This window comes from Sus scrofa, chromosome 2, assembly GCF_000003025.6.
Source record: "Sus scrofa isolate TJ Tabasco breed Duroc chromosome 2, Sscrofa11.1, whole genome shotgun sequence".
Lineage (NCBI taxonomy): Eukaryota > Metazoa > Chordata > Mammalia > Artiodactyla > Suidae > Sus > Sus scrofa.
This window is the reverse complement of record NC_010444.4, coordinates 71,895,756-71,919,418: the sequence shown is the minus strand read 5'-3', so window position 1 is coordinate 71,919,418 and position 23,663 is coordinate 71,895,756. Positions and strand designations below refer to the sequence as shown.

The 23,663-nt window shown below is 45.3% G+C and overlaps 1 protein-coding gene across 4 annotated transcripts in view; it reads right to left on the bottom strand.

Moving 5' to 3' along the window:
- INSR (insulin receptor) overlaps window positions 1–23,663 on the bottom strand; it is a 142,715-nt gene that overhangs the window by 20,505 nt on the left and 98,547 nt on the right. For 2 of the 4 annotated variants that reach the window (XM_021083940.1, XM_021083941.1), the window contains exons 8-13: window positions 22,632–22,882; window positions 21,204–21,371; window positions 16,219–16,420; window positions 14,564–14,599; window positions 8,944–9,218; window positions 7,288–7,427 (exon numbers count right to left, since the gene is read on the bottom strand). In XM_021083940.1, coding sequence (XP_020939599.1) covers window positions 7,288–7,427; window positions 8,944–9,218; window positions 14,564–14,599; window positions 16,219–16,420; window positions 21,204–21,371; window positions 22,632–22,882 — 1,072 coding nt within the window. The remainder of the gene's footprint in view (window positions 1–7,287; window positions 7,428–8,943; window positions 9,219–14,563; window positions 14,600–16,218; window positions 16,421–21,203; window positions 21,372–22,631; window positions 22,883–23,663) is intronic. The other 2 variants (XM_021083942.1, XM_021083943.1) reach the window with 1 other exon arrangement.

Sequence of the window (23,663 nt, the reverse complement as noted above, 5' to 3'; positions counted from 1 at the left end):
ATTACAGAACCTTAGCTCCACGGATAAGGCACAGCTGCAGAGGTTATCACTGTTGGTAAAGTCATTCCTCCCAAAGCACAGCCGAGCGCGTGGCCTGGATGGTGTCATTTAATCCTTAAAACAACCTTGTGCTGAGCCTCATGCCAGAGACAAGGAAACTGATGCTTAGGGCAGAAGGCAGAGAACCTTTGCAGTGAAGGGCAAGACAGTAAATATTTTCACTTCAAGGGGCTAGATGATCAGTGTCACTAACCCAATCCTGCCATCATAGCTCCAAAGCAGCCAGATTCCCAAATCCTGAATCCCAAATCCATAACATCCATAAACAAATGAGCATGGCTGCAAGCCCACCACACACGGGTGATGAAAGCTGAACTTCGCAAAAATATACATGTGTCATAAGATGCTCTTCTTCTCTGGATTTCTTTTTCAACCATCTTTAGATGTGAAAAGTGATTCTTAGCTCACGAGCTGTACAAAAACAGGCTTACATAAACAGTTTGCCCTCCCCTGGAGGGGGAGCTGAAATGATTTGTTCCCGATCTCACAACTGGTAAGTGGTGGGGCAGCCCTTGAACCCAGAACTGGTCTGGCTCCAAAATTCTTCCTTGAGACCGTCACAGGGTATTTTCACCAGGACTCCAGAAGGGCAGGAAAGAAGGGGCCCAGACCCACTAAATCACCCATGAGCCAAGGGCTGCGTGGGCTTAATGGCTTCAGGACAAGCTTTTAAACTCCTTCCTCTCCGTGGTGCAGCCTTTTGATTTGATTATGTTCCTGTCATTCGAAGAGCTGGGATCTACTTAAATATCTGGCAAGAAGAGAGGAAATAAGTAAAGGGCACATCCCCCAGCAATAAATATGTAAAAAGGAGAAACCCAGAGCTTGTTTGGAGAGGCTCTTTGGGAAATATGACCACGAAACCTGCGAGCCTTGGCCAAATTTTGAACACTTTCCAAAACAGCTCTGAGCTAATCGTGCACTCAGGGAACTGGACTGGAAAATTTCAGAGGGGGCAGTGGGGAGAGAGAACAACGTCAAAAACTCCCGTGCTTATCATGTGACAACAACAGCAAGAAAACAGATCGGGCTGGCGGCAGGGGTGGGGAAGTCTAGTCCAAAGGTTCTTCCAAGGAGGATGAGTCACCAAGGGGAAAGGGACAAATAAGCAAATATAGAAACCAAAGGTAGCTGTCATGGGGGATAAAGGGGAAATGCATCTTCTGATGCTGGCCAGGTACCCCGATACCCTTGGGCGGTGGGGGCAGAGAAGGAAGCATGACAGAAGGAATCAGATGCAGCTCTCCCCATAGACAGCAAAACAAACAAACAAACCAACAAACCAAAAAGTAAAACAAGGAGTTTCCTCTGTGGCAAAGTGGACTAAGGATCCAGCGTGGCTGAAGCTGTGGTTTGGGTCACAGCTCCAGCTCAGATTCACTTCCTGGCCCAGGAACTTCCATATGCTCCAGGGGCAGCCGGAAAAAAAAAAAAAAAAAAGGCAAAGCAAGAAGCAGACTTGATCAAGAGCAAAGAAGCCAATTACAGGAGTTCTGTTGTGGCTCAGCAGTAACAAACCCAACCTGCGGTGTAGGTCAGAGACAAGGCTTGGATCCTGTGTTGCTGTGACTGTGGCATAAGCCGGTAGCTCCATTGGACCCCTAGCTTGGGAACTTCCATATGCTGCACATGCAGCCCTAAAAAGCAAAGAAGAAGAAATAGCTCAAAACTTCAAAAACATACTGAAGCCAAGGATATAAGTACAAAAAAAAAAAAAAAAGGGAAAAATCAATGCTTTTTCCAGGGAGGGACTGGTCTCCAGGACCAGGGTCTCCCAGGGGGGGAGAGGAAGAGATGAGGGAATAAGTGATTCTAAAGTGAAGTTCAAGGAGAGAGGGACTCAAAAGCAAAGAAGCTAGGAATGATAGGGGCTATTAAAGTAGCAAATAAGGGGGGGGGGGAATTACCTCCCACCAAATGCTGGAGAGAATTTTGTAAAATTGGCAAAATCATACCCCGATCATAAAAATGGTATAAAAATTTTTTTCACATTACTTTTTATTTTATCAAAGTGAAGCTAGCCAAGTAAGAAAAATGCTGGCGATAATCAGTCTTGTTTCTGAAAAGGTCTTTTCTAAAGGTGATTATAACCTCTCATTCGCTCCTAATTTTCCCTCCATCTCTCTGTTTCCCTGAAGGGCAGACAGGGCTGGCCTGTCTGGGATCAGGCCAGGCTGGCAGGGCAGAGGTAATGAGGGAGATTTGTACTGGTGACCCCTGGGCTCCAGGGAGGAGAGAGGCAGGCAGGCTGGGAGAAGTTAGGGTTGAGTCCAATGCCGATGGGGTTATGACTGTTCCAGTTGACGCAGGTTATCTTGGGATGCAGGACTTCAGTGCTCAAACCTGGGAAGTTCCAGGCAAATAGGGATGAGTTGGTCCACGGGAGCAGAGGCTTGTCTCCATAGAGACAGAAAGAAGATGAGTGATTGCCAGGAGCTGGAGGGAGAGGAAGCATGAGGGATTGGGGGGGGGGGGTGATGGCTAGGAGGGGTACATTTTCTTTAGAGGGTGATGAAAATAGTCTGAAATTGTGGTGATGGCTGTATAACTCAGTGATTAAAGACCACTGAATTGTGCATGTTAAATGCATGTATCTGTGGTCCGTGAAAGTATCTCAATTAAGCTGTTATTAAAAAACCTTCATGCCTCAGCCAATCACCACACAGCACTGACTGTCATAATGATTGGCCACTGGGTGTCACGTGACCTCAGCCTGGCTGAAAATGCGGGGACACAGACTTTCCCTTCCTCCAAGCTTGGTCTCAGAGGGTATGAGTATTGGAACTACTGAAATCACAGGACAGCCAGGAGTTGCTGGACTCACGGCAAGGACCCTTAAGATGCAATGAATCAGAAGGAATTCTGGATCCAGCTATGCCTGAAGTCCTTCAACTGTTCAGTTTATGGGAGCTAATAAGCTTCCCTTTTATCACAAGCTAGTTGGGTGGGGGTGTTTCTTATCTGCTGGTGGAAGATGGAGAATAACAGCTTGGAGGATCTAAAATCCAGAGTCTATGATCTCAGCCTCTACATTATACTGGACCAAAGTCACCCAAACGTCATTTTTTTTTTTTTTTTTTTTTTTTTTTGGCCACCCCTTCAGCATAATGGAAGTTCCTGGGCCAGGAATCGAATCTGAGCTGGAACTGCAACCTACGCCATAGCTGTAGCAATGCCAGATCCTTAACCCACCACACCACAGTGGGAACTCCCCAAACATCTTTTTTTTTTTTTCCGACTTTTTAAGGCCACACACGTGGCATATAGAGGTTCCCAGGCTAGGAATCGAACCAGAGCTATAGCCGCTGGCCTACACTACAGCCACAGCAATGCCAGATCTGAGCCACATGTATAACATACACCACAGCTCACAGCAATGCCGGATCCTTAACCCGCTGAGCGAGCCAGGGATCAAACCTGCGTCTTCATGGATAGTGGTCATCAGTTCGTTTCCACTGAGCCACAGTGGGAACTCCCAAACATCATTTTTTTTTTTTTTTTTGTCTTTTGTCTTTTTTTGTTGTTGTTGTTGTTGCTATTTCTTGGGCCGCTACCGCGGCATATGGAGGTTCCCAGGTTAGGGGTCCAATCGGAGCTGTAGCCACCGGCCTACGCCAGAGCCACAGCAACGCGGGATCCAAGCCGTGTCTGCAACCTACACCACAGCTCACGGCAACACTGGATCGTTAACCCACTGAGCAAGGGCAGGGACCGAACCCGCAACCTCATGGTTCCTAGTCGGATTCGTTAACCACTGCGCCACAACGGGAACTCCCCAAACATCATTTTTAAAAGCTGTACGTCCACCTGTTTTATGGTTATACCACCTTCTATGTATCCATTCTCCAATGGACAGACACCCAGTGGCTTGCGCTAGTGATGAATATCTTATGCATCAAGATTTGTCAACACCCCAAATCTGAATTATTGCTTTAGAACATATGGGATTAATATACACAGGGTAAGACATTAATCAACTGCAATAATGGGCCCCTATGAGTCATGCCTCTGTTTATACACCCCTGAAGACTCCCCTCCCCTCCTACTGATTCTGGACTTGGCCACTGGACTCACATTGGTGCACATTCCCTCTTGTTTCTTTTAACAGCTCTGCAAGAACTAGAAAAACAGGCCAAGGGCCAAATTTGGCCGATCAGTCACAGTTTGCTGATTTCAATTCTAAATTATCAAATCTAAACTATCAAAGCTGAATATTTGGCAACAACAACAACAAAAAAAAAAAAAAAAACAAACAACCCAATTGACAAATGGGCAGAAGACCAAAATAGACACACAGAGAGCCAATAGGCACATGAAGAGATGCTCATCACTAATTATTAGAGAAATGCAAATCAAAACTACAGTGAGGTGCCACTTCACACCAGTCAGAATGGCCATCATTAAAAAGTCTACAAATAATAAATGCTGGAGAGGGTGTTGGGGAAAGGGAACCCTCTAACACTGTTGGTGGGAATGCGAATTGGTGCAGCCACTACGGAAAACAGTATGGAGGTTTCTCAAAAAATTAAACATAGAGTTGCTATATGAGCCAGCAATCCCATTCCTGGGCATCTATCCAGACAAAACTATAAAGCAAAAGATACATGCACCCCTATATTTATTGCAGCACTATTCACAATAGCCAAGACATGGAACAACCTAAAGGTCCAAGACAGATGAATGGATTAAGAAGATGTGGTATATATACACGATGGAATACTACTTAACCATTAAAAATGAATTAAATAATGTTATTTGCAGCAACATGGATACAAATAGAGATTCTCATACTCAGTGAAGTAAGTCAGAAAGAGAAAGACAAATACCATATGATATCACTTATATGTGGAATCTAAAATATGGCACAAATGAACCGATCTACAAAGTAGAAACAGTCTCATAGACTAGAGAACAGACTTGTAGTTGCCAAGGGGGAGGAGGGAGGGAGTGGGATGGACTGGGAGTTTGAGGTTAGTTGATGCAGACTACTATATTTAGAATGGATAAGCAATGAGGTCCTACTCTACAGCACAGGGAACTATATCCAACCTCCTGGGATAGACCATGATGGAAAAGAATATAAGAAAGGAAATGTAAATATAGATATGACTGAGTCACTTTGCTCTACAGCAGAAATTATCACAACATTGTAAACAAACTATACTTTAATTTAAAAAAACATTTCTTTTCTGCTGTTTTTTTTTTAGGACCGCACCTGCAGCATGAAGTTCCCAGGCCTGGGGTCCAATCAGAGCTGCAGCTGCCAGCCTACTCTATAGCTCACTGCAGCACCAGACCTTTGACCCACTGAGTGAGGCCAGGGATCAAACCCACATCCTTATGGATACTAGTGGGGTTCATAACCCACTGAGACACAATGGGAAGTCCCTAACAAAAATGTTTTACATAAATAATATATAAAATACTGAAATATCAACTTGAGAACAATAAATTTGTGAATACGATTACTTTTGTACAGAAAAATAAAGCTGACTATTTGGGCATCCAGAACAGATGGTGGTCCCAAGAGGGATCCACAAAGGCATCTGTCCTCTCTGGCTTGGGGAAGCCACACTGTACCCACTTGGTTACAGGATGACTCTCCCCCAAAGCTCCAGTAAACCAGGCAGTTTCGCTACATCTTTTGTTACAGGTTGGAAAACCACGGCCCAAAGGCTAAATCCAGCCTTTGCTTTTGTAAATAAAGTTTTATTGGCACGCAGCTGCTCCCATGTGTTTTCCTATTGTCTGCGTCCACTCTGGAGCTGGAACGGCCAAGTTGAGCAGTTGATCCAGAGACTGTATAGTTCCCAAAGCTGAAAATATTGACTCTCTGGCCCCTTGTAGAAAATGATCTCTGACCCACATGATCACCCACAATTGCAGGTGGCAAGCGCCAGAGCCCAACAGTTTGGGTTCAAGGGTTGGATGTGTGACCCTGAGCAAATCTATTCAACTCTTGGGTTTCCATTCTCTTAGCTGTAAATGGTGACACTAGTATTTTCCACCTTGTAGGTCATTGTGAGGTGTAAATGGCTCAAGGGAGGGCAAGATACACCTCTGGGTCAGACCGGGGGGGGGGGGGTGACCTGACTTATCTGCCTCAAGTCACCCAGTCACCGGATTGGAGAATTGTCTCCAGTCAGGTCCAAGCCCCAGCAGTGCCTTTGCTTGGTGTGGACCCCAAGGCCTCTCTGGGGATAGAGAGCTGCCCCACAGTGGTTACCGATTGAGAACAGGGGCCATCAAATCCAGTCTGATTGCTGCCTGTTTTTACAAATACAGTTTTACTGGCACACAACCAGACCCCTTCATTTACATATGGTACACAAGACAGCTTTCATGATGCCAGGGCAGAGTTGAGTATTTGCATCAAAGACTGATCACAAAGCCAAAGGTGTTTCCTATCTGGCCCTTGACAGAAAAAAATCACCAACCCCTGGATTAGAACATTAAGTCTGGGATTTGAACCCTGACTTTGTTCTAATACAGCTTGGATGCGACTTAAATTCTGGATGCCTCAGTACCAAGCTCATTGGTTTATTCTGAGGATTTATTGCACTTCACTGGTCCCAGGAGACATATTATTTTCACATTTTAACATTTCTGAAATTTGAAATGCATCTTAAAATTAGAATTGGCAGGACCGTTTTCTTTCTTCAAGGTCCCTAAGAATAATAGGGTCTTTTACCACATCTTTGATAAGGTAAAATAGGATACGCAAGATACTTTGTGTAAAGCATTTAGCATGGGGCACATGGTAAGCCCTGGGGATAGTTTAGCTATTTTTTTTGTTGTTGTTGTTCTTTGATTCCATTATGTGCACCTCTGGGTTAGCCATCACCTTGCACAGTGTCCAGTGGTAAAGAGAAGCATCCAACAGAAAAACCACTTATTAAGGTTTTAAGCGATTCATTCCTACTCTCTTGAAATAAGCCTACATGAAATGAGTCTCCTGTCACATCAGAAGGGACACGAATGCAGCCAGCCATCATTCCTCTTGTAGGATAAGGTGGAAATGCACCATGAGAAAATGAGGAGAGAAAGAAAATGTGTAGGTTGGCATTTCTGACCCATCTCCCTGGCAAGTCATATATCAAGGTTTTGAGTCCTCAGGACAAAGCATCTAAGGAGAAAAGCATGAGGGTCAGAGTTTAAGAAGAGGAAGGAGGCATCAATGACCACCTTGAAGGCACATGCCTGGGCGTTGGGCGTCAAGGATCTTACCTCATCACCGTATCGTCGGTAACTCACTTCGTACAGCACAATCAGACCATTGGGTTCCTTCGGCTCCTGCCACATCAAGTGAACGACGTTGTTCTCGAAGATTTCATGGGTCACAGGGCCAATGATATCATCTGCCTTGGCTGTAAGGAGCAATGGTTAGAGGCAGGGACTCAATCCTTGGATCAAACCCCACCTCTGCTACTTAGTGGCTGAGTGACTTGAGCTGGTTATATAAATTTCCTGTGTTCCGTTTCCCTTAATGGAGAATGGACATATAAAAGTCGCCTCCTGGAATTCTCTACACGTTTATGTCTCTGTCTGTCTATCATCTGCCTGTCTATCTGTCGATCAATCAATTGATCAATCGATCCCACATCCTGCTGGCTCTTTTTCTCTGGAGAACTCCAACACACTACATATATGTATTTCCTAATTTCAACTCTATTTTTTTTATGGTTTGCATATACTTTCTAAGGTTTAAATAATGCAACACATGACTCATGGAATTAAAAATAATATAGGTAAACATGAGTGACCTTGAGGGCATTAGGTTAAGTGAAATAAGCCAGACTGAACAAGATAACACTGTATGATCTCACTCCTATGTGGATTATAAAACAGCCGAACTCATAGAAACAGAGAGTAGAATGGTGGTTTCCAGGGGCTTGGGATGAGGGAAATGGGGGGATATTGGTCAAGGGGTAAAAACATCTGGTTATAAGATGACAGAGTTCCCGTCGTGGTGCAGCAGTTAATGAATCCGACTAGGAACCATGAGGTTGAGGGTTCGATCCCTGGCCTTGCTCAGTGGGTTAAGGATCCAGCATTGTGGTGAGCTATGGTGTAGGTTGCAGACGCAGCTCAGATCCCGTGTTGCTGTGGCTCTGGCGTAGGCCGGCAGCTACAGCTCCGATTAGACCCCTAGCCTGGGAACCTCCATATGCCAAGGGAGCAGCCCTAGAAAAGGCAAAAAGACAAAAAAAAAAAAAAAAAGAATAAGTTCTCAGGATTTAATGTACAGCCTGGAGACTATAGCTAACAATACTGTGTCATATACTTGAAAACTGCAAAGAGATGAGGTTTTTGTTTTGTTTTGTTTTTTGTTTTTGTATTTTTAGGGCCACACCCACAGTACATGGAAGTTTCCAGGCTAGGGGTCGAATAAGAGCTACAGCTGCCGGCCCACACCACAGCTCAAGGCAACACAGGGTCTGAGCTGTGTCTGCGACCTACACCTGCAGCTCATGGCAAGGCCTGATCCTGAACCCACTAAGTGAGGCTAGTGATAGAACCTGCATCCTCGTGGATACTAGTCGGATTCGTTATCCCTGAGCCACAATGGAACTCCGAGAGGAGGTCTTAAGTGTTCTCATCCCTAAATAAGAAATGGTAATCATGCGACATGAAGGAGGTGTGAGCTAGTGAGCTAATGTTACTGTTATAGTGGTGATGATTTCACAATATGCAAGTGTACCAAATTAACACACTGCATGCCTCAAATTTACCCAATGTTATATGTCCACTGCATCTCAATCAAGCTGGGGGAAAATAATTAAGGCAAATAATTTAAGGTCACAAATACGCTGCCTAGAGAGAGGGTAGGTGGATTCTCCTTGGTCAGCCTGGGTCTCTTAGCCCCATGATGAGCCAACCCACCTTCAGGCATGGTCCTGGCGCTGACATACGCAGCCACACTGCACCTCTCTTCGGGGGCATCTTGGTTGCAAGCCTGCAGCTCAATGCGATAGCCAGTGAAGTGACGCAGGCCAGAGATGACCAGTGACTCTCTGTTCACCACCTTCTCAAAGGGTCTGTGCTCCTCTGAGCTCGTGGGAGTGCTGGTGGAGGAGGTGTTGGAGAAACCCGGAATGGTGGGCACGGCCGCCGTTATGTTCCCCACGTCACCAAGGGCCCTGCGTTTCCTGGATGGCCTGTAGGATGACAGTCGGACACCCACGGTCACACAATCACCACCTTTTTAAAAAGTGCTGCTAGAGAGCAAAAGGCTTAAAACCAAAGATGGTGGGGCAATCAGATTCAAGGGGGTGTGTAGATTACAATGTAAATTTCCAGGAATTACAATCCACAGCAGCTTTCAAGATGCCTTGATAAGCATCATGTCAGGTGCTCCAGGACCATCCAGAGTAGGAGATACACCGAGATTACCCTCAACATGCTTGATTTCAGATTTTCATTTTGCAGATTAATAGTCCACCCGGGTCCGTGTTAAAAATAAGATGCCCAAAGCGTGTAAGAGTCTAGCTTTTCAGGAAGCCCTGCCAAATGGCCCAAGCTACTGGACAGCATCACCAGTTCAAGCAAGAGAAAGGCATCCTTTGATTCTTATGACTCTTTAGCACACCTGCATAATCTAAGGGATTAATTAAATCAATTCTTGGTAAAAGAATCTATCACTAAGGTTGCTGAGGGTACCTCCAAAAAATGCCTATGTGATTGGCACATTCCCCCCCTTAATAAGATGAGGAGTTCCTGCTGTGGTGCAATGGGATCCGCAACATTTCTGCTGTGCCAGGACACAGGTTTAAACCCCGGCCTGGCACAGTGGGTTAAAGGATCCAGCGTTGCTGCAACTGTAGCATAGGCTGCATCTGCAGCTCGGATCTGATCCTTGGCCCAGGAACTTCCATATGCCTCAGGGTGGCCAAAAAAGCGGAGGGGGGGGGGGGAGAGATAGATGAATAAAAATGTTAATAGCCTAAAAAAAGATAAACAACCAAGAAAGGGTAATAAAGAAAATCTGATTTACGCAACATTCCACCACCCACTGTGTCCTTTGGAACTTTTTTTTTCCTGTAAGTTTTTCTGTATGGGTATGATGGGGATCAAGCTAGGTTTCTAATCCACTTGGTTCAATTGTATTGAAAGCATTCTCAAATATTTTCCTTAAAATGTAACATCTTAAGTAGGACAGAATTTACTTTTTTTTTTTTCTTTTTCACCATGAGCGTTCTCCCTCCTCATTATAAAAGTACCATATACTCATGGCAGAAAACTTGGAAAACTGTAGGATATGTCATCTAATGCATGAGCCATAATTTAGTCAGTCATCTTCCTATTTTTTTTATTCTTTATGGCCGCATCCGTGGCATGCGGAAGTTCCTGGGCCGAGGATTGAACCAGAGCCACAGCTGTAACCAGAGCCACGGCAGCAACAAAGCCAGATCCTTAACCCATTGAGCCACCAGGGAACTCTGTCCTCCTATTTTCTTAATATAAGCGTATTCCCAATTTTTTCCTCTTATAAATATTCCTTTGATCATTGTCTGATTGTTTTGCTCATTCGTCAAAAGGGATTCTGAGAAAAGAAATCACTAAGTTAGGCTTCTTAGTACGTATGGCTAAACTGCTGCCCTCTCGACCCTTTGTACTGATTTGGGGTCTGTCTCAGGATAATCTCAGCCACACTGAGGGTTAAAATGAGCTTTAATTGTGTTTTGTTTTGTTTTTTTCCTTTTTGGATCTTTATTTGCACCTCCACGGTCTGTTGCATACGAAGTCCTTTTTCCTTTTTTTTTTTTTTTTTTGGTCTTTTTGCCTTTTCTAGGGCTGCTCCCTCGGCATATGGAGGTTCCCAGGCTAGAGGTCGAATCAGAGCTGTAGCTGCCAGCCTACGCCAGAGCCACAGCAACGCGGGATCCAAGCCGCGTCTGCAACCTACAACACAGCTCACGGCAAGGCCAGCTCCTTAACCCACTGAGCAAGGCCAGGGATCGAACCCGCAATCTCATGGTCCCTAGTCGGAGTCGTGAACCACTGCACCACGACAGGAACTCCTGAACTTCGTTTCCCTTTATTGACGCTTTTGTGTTTCCTTGTCCCTTGTCAATTGTTTCCAGGAAGTTCTAGGGCCTTCCTCATCCATATTCCTGTGCTGCTCATTCACAAAGGGCATTAACTAGCCCTTTATCACTGGCTGTGTGCCAGTGAGTTTTCTTCAAATGACTGGAAACAATTGCTCACATTTCTCTGTAAAAGTTAGTATCTCGGCAATTACATTTTTTTCTCCTTTACGGGTAATTCTAGATGAGATTACTGAGGTTTGGGGGCAATTAGGAAAGAGATCTTTCCCGACTTACATTTTAATTGTTGCTCCTATATTTACCGGCTTTTCATTTATGTTTATTGTAACTACTTTCCTGAACTCTCATTCTAAGAATTTCAAGGTTGCATTTCTTAGGTTTTCAACGAACACACTAGAAAAAAGGGTCAGCAACCTTTTCCAATAACTGCTAGATAGTTAGTATTCAACCAATGGCTTTCAAGCCATTGCAGCTAAAAAGACACAAGGTAAACAAATGAATGTGGCTACATTCCAATAAAACTTGATTGACAAAAACAAGTAGTCTCTGCACTAGAATATCTGAAAATAATCAATGATTTTTATTTCCCACAATCCATTCTTTACAATTTTACTTTCTGTATTACTGCATTGGCTAGACACCCAGAGTAATGTTAATTAGTAATGATGAGACTGGCTTCCTTCCAACTCTAACAGGAATAGTTTTAAGAAAGATGGCAGCTTGGCTGTTAGTCTCATCTAGGTAATATTTATCTTGGTTGTAGAAGTTCTCTGTTCTTAGTAATTTATAAAAGATCTCCCCTCCCCACCCCTTTCTCTAAGTTAGTAATTTTTAATAAATGCTATTAAAATGAGTTCAATAAACTGTTATTAAATGAGATTTATTAACAATTTAATAAAATGCTATGATTTTCCTTACTGAGCCTCTTGATGAGCTCCCTCTCTATCTCTTTTTTTTTCCTCCCCCGCACCCTGAGCACTGGGAAATGTGAAGATCTCAGGGCCAGGGATCCAACCTGCATCATGGCAGTGACCCAAGCCACAGCAGTGACAATGTCGGACCCCATTGTGCCACAGAATTCCCAGAACTTCCCAGAACTCCTGATCTTGAACCATCCTTGCACTTAAGAAATAAATGCTATTGTCAGTAGAGTAGGTTTTATCAAGGTCATTTGGATCTAAAAATCCCATATTACCTGGGTTTTCTTTCAATGTGGCATCTTTGTTGGGATCTCTAAGAGGTGCTATGTTACTTTTATAAAATGTATTGGGGAGGTGTCCATGGATTTCTATGCTCTGGAAAAGTTTCTATATTACAGAAAATAATTGTTCTTTTGAGAGTGTGAAAGAACTCATCTGTAAAACTCTCCAAGCCTTTTTTGAGGAAATTAACTGACACTTTTTTTTTTGTCTTTTCCCAAAGTTATTAAGATATTTGATCTTTCTGCCCCTTCTTGTTTGTGTTTTGGGGGTTTTGTGGGGGTTTTGGCTGCCCCCAAGGCATGTGGAAATTCCTGGGCCAGTGACTGAACCCATACCACAGTTGTGACCTGCAACACAACAGCAGCAAAGCCAGATCCTTAACCCACTGCACCACAAGGGAACTTCTTCTTGAATTAGCTTAGAAAAGTTAATATTTCCCACCTCTCTGAAAGTTTCCAATTGAATAGCTCATGGTTATCTAGAAAATTCAACATATTACAAGTTTTATGTCACTTTCTTTACTTCTAGTTACTTGTGGGTATTTCCCTTTGATTATATTTACCAAAAATTTAGCTATATTGACTTTTCCCTCCCTCCCCAAAATATTATATTTTACATTCTAAGTTTTTTTTTTTTTTTCTTAAATGGTTACGAAACCATTTAAGTCTAATAATTTGCAATGAAGTTCAGCTTTGGCCATATTCTACAAGTGAGGGTACGTGATATTCACATTTCTGTTATATTCCAAGTAGATTTTAACCAGTTTTCATTTCAACTTTCACCCAATAGATAATGTAAGTGGCTCGCTTTTAATCACCAGGCAGTAGAGTCTTTTGTTCAAACTTCCGACTTTATCTTTAGTTTTTATTGCCCTGTAGTCAGAAATCAAATCCTATTTAGGGGGTCCTAAGATTTTCTTTGTGGTCTTTTTGTCTGAAAAGACCAATGACATTTTTGAATGGGAACCAAACCTATTAAACCAAAGCTACACCCCTTGAATTAGCAAGATTCAGCACGTGTCTATACACATACAAACAGGCCTTCCAAAAACGATGGAGACACTTGTGCCTCATGAGTAACTACTGAGAAACTGATCTCAACAAAGGGAAACATAAATGGTCTCAAATAGACCAAATATACATACACCTGGAGGATTTTACCCCCAAAGACCACTCCTTGGTCATAAAAGACCCCCCACGACAAAGCATCAACTAATCTCTCCCACGCATTCAGCATTTTATTATCTCATAATCCCACTAGACCAGTGGTTCTCCAACCAGGAGTGATTCTGCCCTCGACCCTACCACTGAGGGCACATCTGGCCTGTCTGGAAGGAATTTTGGTTGGGACGGTGTGCTACTGGCTTCCAAGGAGTCAGAGACCCAGAGGTGTCGCTCAACATTCTACAATATGCAGGCCAATCCCCACAACTGAGAAGGATATGGCCCCCAAATGGCAAAAGGTCCGAGGCTGAGAAACCCTTGCCTGGATCAAATTTCTAGACCTTTCTTTACTACAGATTATACTCCACGCGGCCAGTAGAGGGCAGATCCGGGCCGCACACGGCCTGAAATAAATAAACCCTCCGCTGAAAGAATAAAATCCCTCCGCATGGTTCCCCCCCACCCCGCCTTTCCAGTCTCCTCTTCGGTTCCTCCCCAGACTCCAGGATTCTTTCTGCCCTCTTGCCTGTTCCCAAGCTCTCTCGCCTGGACAGGCCTTTAAGACACAGGTGAAAGGGGAGCCTCCGTGACTGCTGTCAGTATAATTCAGGGTTTCGGCACACCTGTTCTCACAGCTGTCGTCCTGAACTTGTCGCCCCAAATAAAAAGGGTCAGCTCCCAGATCAGCCTTCCCTACCACCTGCAGGGCGTGGTGTCCACGCTGGGTGCCAGGTACAGTTCTGCACACACGGTGGGCATCGATAAATAAATGTCGTGAGTGAAATGCATGGAAGAAAATGGGTGGCATCTAGGAGGTGCCTAGAAAGTATTCCCTTGGTTCTATGTTTTAGTAAGAGTGTGTTAGTTAAGATGTTTTCCCCCCACGTTCATGCCCAGACCCCGTTTCAGGGTAAAGGCATTTAACGTGTGGATTTGTGAAGCATCCCATCTCCGCAGACCAGCACCATGCATGCATCAAACCACAGAAGCCCCTGAGGTCTCAAGGGAGCACAACATGCTTGCTGGCCCACGGGCCACCGTGCTGTGTGGCCACCAGGGGCCACTCGGTCGTCCCACAGGTGAGTCATACCTAGCGTCCTCGGCAGCAGGGCCTGAAGAGGATTTTCTGTAAAAACAAAACCAGCCGCTTTGAGGACAGACAGAACTTGGAGAGACCTCTTGCTTCTGACACTCTGGTAGCCACATTCTATGCCAGCAGCCCAAGGGCGCCTTGCCCTTGGCCATGGACCACTTTCTCCCCGTCACTTGAACCACATCCTCTCCAGCAGGTGCGGTGAACACAGCAAGCGGGTGTGTGTGTGGTGGCAGCAGTGGGAGTAGGGGGATGATCAGAGAAAACACCCCCCACCCAGAGACATGGGCACCTGAGGTTCCTGTGAGATGTCACAGTTGACCACCTTTAAACCTCACAGCTGACTCAGCTCCTTTCTTAAGTCTGGCAGTGTTTTAACAGGTAAAACAGTAACTGGCTCAGTGCCTGCGCTGGGCCATTTAGTGTTCTTCTGGACTCAGGGTCAGGGATAAGAATGCAAGCGACAAAAGAAGAAATGTTATATATTGATAATTCTGGGGAAACATCTACCAGGAGCTAAGCCAGGCCTTTGACGAGACTCGTTTTAGAATCTTATTTTATCCCAATGTAAACTTTTTTTTGGGGGGGGGGGTGATCCACTTTGCAAACAGCCAATTGTATTGGACATTTCTGGGTAGCCACCTGGTGATGTCTGGGGCGGGGGGCAGCTGAAAGTCCACAGCACATGTTTGCTTCAAAAACCTGGGCAGAGTCAGCAAAAAACACAGGCTAAGGGGGGGTTGGCAGCGAAGGAGATAGTAACTGCTTCAGTGGGTTACTGGAAAAATTCATGAACCCGTAAGATTTAGGCAGTGCTTAATCGCCATCTAGTGGCTGGAGGCCAGGGATGCTGCTCAACATCCTACAAGGTACAGGACCGTCCCACCCCAGAGACGGTAATCTCATTATCCTAAAAAATGAGGAACCACTTTTATCTCCACTCTTCAGATGAATAAATTGAAGTTTTCACCAAGAGAGGTGAAATAACCCGTAACCCACAGAAACTTGCCTTTTACCTAAGTGTCTGCTTGCAGGAAAAGTAAAGATGCATGAAAAACCTGGAGTCATATTTACTGCAAAGCCTCTCTGTAGATCAGAGGTACCTCCGCAAGCACGGCCCTTCATTCACGAGGGGAAACATATTTAAGTAGGAGAAGCCTCTAGGGTTTCCAAGAGGCCATTGGAAGTTCTGGAAGGAGGAGAAGCTTCCATAGATTGAAAAAAAAGAAAAAGAATGCACTGAGCATGAGACTCAGCCACAGATGAAGCATGGAGCAAGGCAGGCATTTCTAATAATCAGATGGATTGATTATTGATTATTATCTATCATCATCTATTAGATAATAATCAATAATCGATCATCTAGTGGAGTTTGTTTCAGAACTCAGATTGGCACTGGAGGCTGGGGTGAAGCGTTCAAAAGACATCAGAAAGCAAAGGTTGAGGTGTGTGTTTGTTTAAACGTTTTCCCCCACCCCTACTTTTTGACCATTGTTCTGTCTTCCTGGTAAGGTACTGGTTGAACCCGAATGGTCTCTTCCTCTCTCCAGGGAAGCGGCTCAGCATGGACCCTGCCCATCCTCTGTATCCCCACTTCATCTCACTCCTTGAGTAAGAGTCCCCCAACCCCAAGCCGATGACAAAACCCTCACCTGGGGATGAATACCACATTGTGTAGGTAATCTTCAAACGTTTTCCTGAATGATGATTCCTCCAGCTCCTTGAGGATCTGTGAGTCGGTCTTTGGGCAGGAGCAGCATTCCCCAGAGGATTCCTCGTACTCACTCTGATTGTGCTTCTGGGACCCCTCAGTCTCGAATGGTGGGGACCAGGTCCGGGAGGGCAGCTTCAACCCTGGGGAGAGACAGGGAAGGTGGGTTCAAGTCCCTCCCCGCCCCCCAATGCCACACACACACACACACACAGAGCCAGGGGGACCTTCTCAGAGCCACTGGGCACACAAGACAGAGCTTGGGGCCGGGATCTGGGTTCAAGCTCTACTGGGAAAAATAAGATCTGAGTCCTGTCCATGGAGAAGGTGCCTGTTAACATGCAACGGGAAACTGTCAGACACCATAATTTCCCCAGGGCTGGAGACTGCAGGTAACCAGGCATGTCTCTGCCCTCATGGAACTTACATTCTAGTGGACAAGGTATGTGGGGGTGAGAGGAATACACAATAAACTGATAAATACAGATGCCGTGGCTCAAATGTTGGGATGAAAGGACAGAGGGTGTCTGGAGGTGGAAGGAATGTCTCAGAGAAAGTAACCACTATGCGATTCCCAATGACGTAGAAGAATGAGCTGTGCACGTATCTTGGGAAAGCAATTCAGACAGCAAAAAGCAAGTGCAAAGGCCCTGAGGTAGGAATCTCCTTAGCATGTCAGAAGACACCAAGGACCCAGTGTAGCTAGAAGGGGATAAGGGAGAGAATGATGGGAGGTGGGATTAGAAAAGGACTGGGGCCAAGTCACAGTTAAATAGATGCATGGATGGATGGCTCATCAATCAACCAGGTAAAGATAAAGGGACAAGGGGGCACAACAAAATTTCACATGGAATTCTAAGGGGTCTGACTTACAGACACCATGGTTAGAGTCTGTAACCAGAGCAGAGCAGTGGTTCTCACCAGAAGGGCAGTGATTCTGCACTGCCCCTCCCCCAGGACATCAGGCATGGTCTAGAGACATTTGGGGTATTGGGACTGTTGGGGAGAGGAGGGGACTACAGCCCTGTAATGGGTGTTGGCCAGGGTTATTGCTCAGCACCCTACCTTACAGAGGACAGCCCCCCTGCAAAGAATGATCCAGCCCCAAAAGTCAACAGTGATGAGGAGAGAAACCCAGGACTAAAGACATGAGAGGAAATTGGGGGAAGAAAGTTCTCAAAGAAACATAGAGAAGGGAGTATTTTTCAAGGTATGGGGGGGCCCACAACTTCTCAAGTCACCACTCCTAAAAATACCACACTTTTGGAATGTCTGATGTGGCATCACGGGATGAGTGGCATCTCTGTAGCGCCAGGATGCAGGTTTGATCCCCTCCTGGCCTGGCACAGTGAGTTTAAGGATCCAATGTTGCCATAGCTGCAGCTTAGGTCACGACTGCAGCTCGGATCTGACCCCTGGCCTGGGAACACCATACGCCCCAGGCAGTCAAAAAAGAAAAAGAAAACACACACACACACACTTTTTTTTAAAGTGCTACAGCTGGTGTGTCTGGATCGCCAAGGTCCAGTCCCAATGATGCTTGCTGCCTTTTCGCTTCTGGTACAAACTTGAGGATGCAGGCTACTCCTTAAAGCGAAAGCAGTGCACCTCCACGGTAGGTGCCTGCTAGGGTCTGTTGAGCAGGGGAAATTCCATCCCTTCCTCTCTCTTTTAATGATTGCAGTAGACAATGAGCCCCAAGTATCTTCCTGTGAATGGTGAGTAGCCACTCGGAAGCTTGGCAAGTCTTTAAAAAGACTTCTTACATGTATGAATGGATGTGGAGTAGTAACCCCTATGGGCTGGCCACCGGAGGGGCTATGGTTGTCATTATGGATGGAAAATTTAAAAAATCTTAGGATTTCCTCAGTGTGGGGGGGGAAGACTCCCAATACTTTTTTTTTTTTCCCCTGGAGAGAAAGGGGCTTATGATCAGGCACAGACAAAACTCCTGACCCCGGCCAGCCTTTCTTCGTGACACTTGGGGCCCCCTGGATTTTCCGTGATTATAAAGGGTAGGGAGGTATCTAGGACAGTCAAATCCATAGAGATAAAGTCGATGGTGGGGACCAGGGGCGGGGCGAGGGGGGGGGAATCAGTGTCTAATGCAGACGGTGTTGCGGTTTGGGAAGGTGAGAACATTCTGGAGACAGATGGAAGGGATGGCTGCCCAACAGGGTGAAGGTGCTTCATGCCAGTGAGCTGTACACCGACAGGGGTTCAAATGGTAAACTGTATGTTATGTATATGTTACAATTTTAAAGGCATATAGTTGATAAGATTGTACTATATAATTTAAATATACAATTCAGTATCGGAGAAGCTAAAAGTTCTCACCAAAAAAAAAAAAAAAAAAGCCATAAACATGTAAGGAGATAGATGTATTAATTAACTAGACGGGAGGAATCCTTTCATAGGATGTATGTATATAAAATCATCACCATTTACGCTTTAAGTATGTTACAAGTTTACTTGTCAATTTCACCTGAGTAAAGCTGAAAAAAAAAAAAAACCAACCCACTCATGACACTACAGGAAGCTACGACTGGTCACGATCAATAAATAATTTATCTTTTGTGCATTAGAAAGTTGATTTATTTCTGTGTTTATCTGGGCTTTTTAATTGCGGCAAAATGCACACAACAAAACATTTGCCATCTTAACCAGGAAGTGTACAGCTCAGCGGCATGAAGCACGCCCACCCTGTTGTGCAGCCATCCAGGCCATGCATCTCCAGGACTCTCTCTCTCATCTTCCCAAACTGCAGCGCTGCCCGAATTAGGCCCTGGCTCCCCAGCCCCCTGCCCCAGCCCCTGGCCCCACCATCTACCTTCTGCCTCTATGGATCTGACTCCTTCAGGGACCTCCTATGGGTAGCATCATCCAATATCCATCCTTAGTAAGTTTTTTTTTTTAATTACAGAAAATTTGGCATCATTACAAAGAAAACCATGTTGAAATAGTCACGTTGTAATGATAGACTTAGACTTTAGAATAAAAGTTGTTGGAAAGAAAGAAAGAGAGAGAGAGGGAGGGAGGGAGGGGGGAAGGAAGAGAAAAACACTGCCTGCCCTGCTGCTGGTGGTGGCAGTTCTAGCTGGCGGTTTGGGTTACTCGAAGTCAGGGCCAACAGCTCACAACGGAACCGATGACTTCGCTTGCTCTCGAGTTATATAAAGCCTCCAAGGAGATAAATCACGTTTGCAACACTCTGCCTAGGCAGGGAATGAGGTCATAGGCATACATATAGCACATGATTCTAGAGCTGGGACAGCTCCCAGAGATCATCTGGCTTCCCGCCCCTTCTCCCCAAAAGGAGGCAGCCGGTGACAAGCTCGGTGACTTGCCCAAAGCCCTACAGACCTCAGCCCTACCTCGCCGGCAGCCCCAAGGCCTGAGGACACCACTCACCCAAGAAAGCCAAAGAAACATAAATACAGACCCACCACCCGACAACAACAACAAAACGACAGAAGGGGTTTTGTTGAAACAAAAATGACTTCTGTTTCTCCCGTTTGATGGGCTGTTTTGAAAGCAGGTTTATAAAATCATCTTAAACTAATTTATAGACACTCGTTTGAGGCTTCAAATATTTTTCCACTTTTCTGTCGAGGGAAAGCAGCCCATGAAGTAAAGGAGATAAAAGACTGGAAGAAGACAGGTCATTAGTGTAAGTGGTTCATGGCAGTCCCAGGCAGAGATGGTCTGTTCTTTGCTGTCTCTAACCTTGAACTTGTAGGATCTGGGACTGGGGTCCAGCACAATTTCCCTGATGTGCTCAAATCCCACTCCACACGCTGGGCGGGTTTCCAGCTCAGCCCTGAAGCCTTGCGTGGGTTAACACGGCTACACCCTCCCTCACCAGGGGGAGAGGGGAGGAGGAAGGGGAGGAGAAGAAAATTCCAGAAGGCAATAGTGCCAAGATATGGGGAGTGTCTGGTTTCATCGGGAGTCTTCAGAGCGTGTCCTCACGCTGGGAGGGTGAGAACCGTGAACTTGCAGACAGGCAGACCTCTTCTTTTCGTGCTTTGCAGGTACAGTGCTGTTTTTACCAATCAAAAGTTTGGGGCGACCCTGCGTGAAGCAGATCACTAGTGCCGTTTTGCCATCAGCATTTGCCCACATCTCTGGGTCACGACTTGGTGATTCTTGCACTATTTCAAATGTCTTTGTTTTTACTCCATTTGTTACCGGTGATGTGTGTTTAGCGATCTCAGCCGTTATTATTGTAATGGTGTGGGCATTTCTTAGCAATAAAATATTCTTTAGTTAAGATCTGTACATTGTTCTTTAAGACTAGATTTCTTCTTTACTTTTTATAGAAATATTGATTGAAAATGTTGTGTTCTACTACTACGTAAAATAGATGATTAATAAGAACCTATTGGATAGCACAGGAAAATCTACTCAACAGTGTGTAAAAACCTGTACAGAAAAAAAAAGAATGGATATCCTTACACGCATAACTGATTCACTTTGCTGTACACCTAAAACGAACACAACATTGTAAGTCAACTCTACTCCAAGAAAACATTTTTTAAATGTAACGTATGTATAACCGAATCACTTTTTTTTGCTATACCCCTGAAACTAATACAACACTGTAAATTAACTATGCTTCAATTTAAAAGAAGAGAAAAAAAAGAATATAGGTCTGTGTAACTGAATCACTTTGCTCTGCACTTGAAACTAACACAGCACCGTAAATGAACTATCCTGCAATTTAAAAGAAGAGAAAAAAGAATAGAAAAGAATATGCATGTACATATAACTGAATCACTTTGCTGTATACCTGAAACACACGCAACATTGTGAATCAACTATACTTCAGTTAAAAAATAGAAAAAAAGTATCTCAGGTGGGGGGGCAAAAGCAGATCAAATGTGCGTAAAAACGGTCCCTCCCCCCGCCTCTGCCTGCACTCACCTTTGAGGCAATAATCCAGTTCATACAGCTCACTGTCCTCCGCCTGCCTCTCCCAGAACACCAGGTAGTGTGTGATGTTGCCGTTGGGGTCAGAGGGGGGCTTCCACTTCAGAATGATCTGGGACGAGGAATTAGAAACCGAGATGGGATCCAGGGGGACGGAAGGATCTGAAAGGAGAAAGGAGACCAGAAGGTCCACCGTGAGGAGGAGGGTGTGAGCCTTCGGCTGAGAGTGAGAGGGAACACCCAAGCTAGAGGAATCCTGAAGATGTTCTCTGCAGTGCTATTTAACACCCGAGGAAACTGGAGAGCTGTGGAACGCCTGCCCAGGACCAGCATGGGTTACAAAATTCCAATTCAGGCGGACCATAGGGAGGTTTCATGTTTCACCATTTTTGCAACAAACGTTACCACGCTCCAACTCAACATCAACCTTTCTCTGGTCTGGGCACTGGAGGGGCATGGTAGGAATGGACAAAGTTGCATTTTCCAGTTAACATTTGCCTCAAACCGAATCCGGTCAGGGGGGAGATTTTGGCAGTAGGATGTCATTCAGTCCTGTCACTGAGCTGGAAGCCCATCGAACATCCCTCAAAATGCACCATCTTTGGGCTCCACAAAACCTTCCCTTCGAGAGTGGAGGTGGCTGAGGAGGTTGGTGAGAGGTGGGGGTGGAGGGTCTTGAGGCAGAGGATCCAGTGTGTACAAAAGCCAGGAAGTTGGAAGTTTCTGGAAACTCTAAGTCCTCTGGAAGTGCCAGAGGATACAGGACCAGAGGAAAGCAGCTGAAAAAGTTGGGGCTGAGTCATAAATTTTGGACTCTATCCTATACAACAGGATTTCTTACTCTCAGCACTATCGACTTGTGGGGCTAAAGAGGTCTCCGCTGTGGGGACCGTCCTGTCCCTTGTCATATGTTGACCAGGATCCCTGGTTCCCATCCTCTAGGCACCAGTAGCCCCACCTCCCCAGTCATGAAAACCAAAAATGTCCCCATTTACCACCATCTTCTATGACATTGGTTGGACAGGACCTGTGTTTTATGAAAATATAACGAAATTGCTGTCAAATACTCCAGTAAAATGGAGGGAAGCAGTGCAGGGGTGAAACACAAATGGCAAAATATTGAAATCGAAGCTGCTAGATGGGCACGTGGGGGGAGGGTGTCTTTTTTTCCTCCTTTTGTAAATATTTGAAAATTTTCCACAATGAGAAGAAGAAATGTGTTCCCTCTGGCATCTTTTTGCTAGTGCTTCATCGTCTGATATGATAAACCTCCAGGCCCAGCTCTTTTAAAAGCTAAAAACCATGCAAAAAGTTAAAAAAGAAAAAAAAAAAAAAAGCATTTCTTATGACATCACCAGGTCAGCCTGTTCAAGGCAAGACGTCTGGGTCACACACAAATTTGTATCCACAAGACATGCTTACTTGTGGCATCTGTCTGGACGTAGATGATGTCACTCTTGGCTCCATAGGTGCGTCGTTCATCAGAAAAGGTGACCAAAGTCTTGACAAAGATGGCATACTGGGTCCAGGGCTTGAGACCACGCATCAGCCACCCAGGATGGTTCTGGGACTTGGGGTCATTGGACCTCGTAGGCGGGTCAATGTCCACCACCGTCCAGCTGTTGGAGCCACACGCATCCTGCCCGTCAAACTCCGTCACGTTCTGATAAGGGCTTTCACAACGAAATAAGAAAAGGCAGTTACCATTTCTCAACTAGAGCTCTGCAGAGCAAAGAGATGTGGCGGGGGGGAAGTTACCTCCCACGGGGTTGCATCCTGTTCACCAAGATCTTCTGCCACAAGGAGAAAGGACTCCGGGACAGCCAAAGGAAAAGAGACCTCTTCCCTTACTTTCCCAGTAATAGCAAGAATCTATTCTCAGAGTTCGCATGGAGGCTCAGCAGTAATTAACCGACTAGCATCCATGAGGATGCAGGTTCGATCCCTGGCTCCACTCAGTGGGTTAAGGATCTGGTGTTGACACAAGTTTCGGTGTGGGTCGAAGATGTGGCTCGGATTCCGCATGGCCATGGCTGTGACATAGGCTGGCAGCTGCAGCTCTGATTTGGCCCCTCGCCTGGGAACTTCCATATGCTGTAGGTACGGCCCTAAAAAACAAACAAACAAATCAAAAAGGGAATCTCTTCTCACTTTCCCAGTAAGAATCATGATAATGATGATAATACCAACTACTGGAGTGACAGATAAGTGTACACGAGAGGAGGTATATGAATTCTCATCCCATAATACACCTCGAGTGATAGAAAAATTATTCATATTAATATGATCACCACTTCCATTGTCTCCCTTTAAAATTTCAGCACAGGAGTTCCCATCATGGCTCAGCAGTTAGCAAATCTGACTAGCATCCATGAGGACTCAGGTTCGATCCCTGGCCTTGCTCAGTGGGTTAAGGATCCGGTTGCCATGAGCTGCGGTGTGGGTCACAGCTGC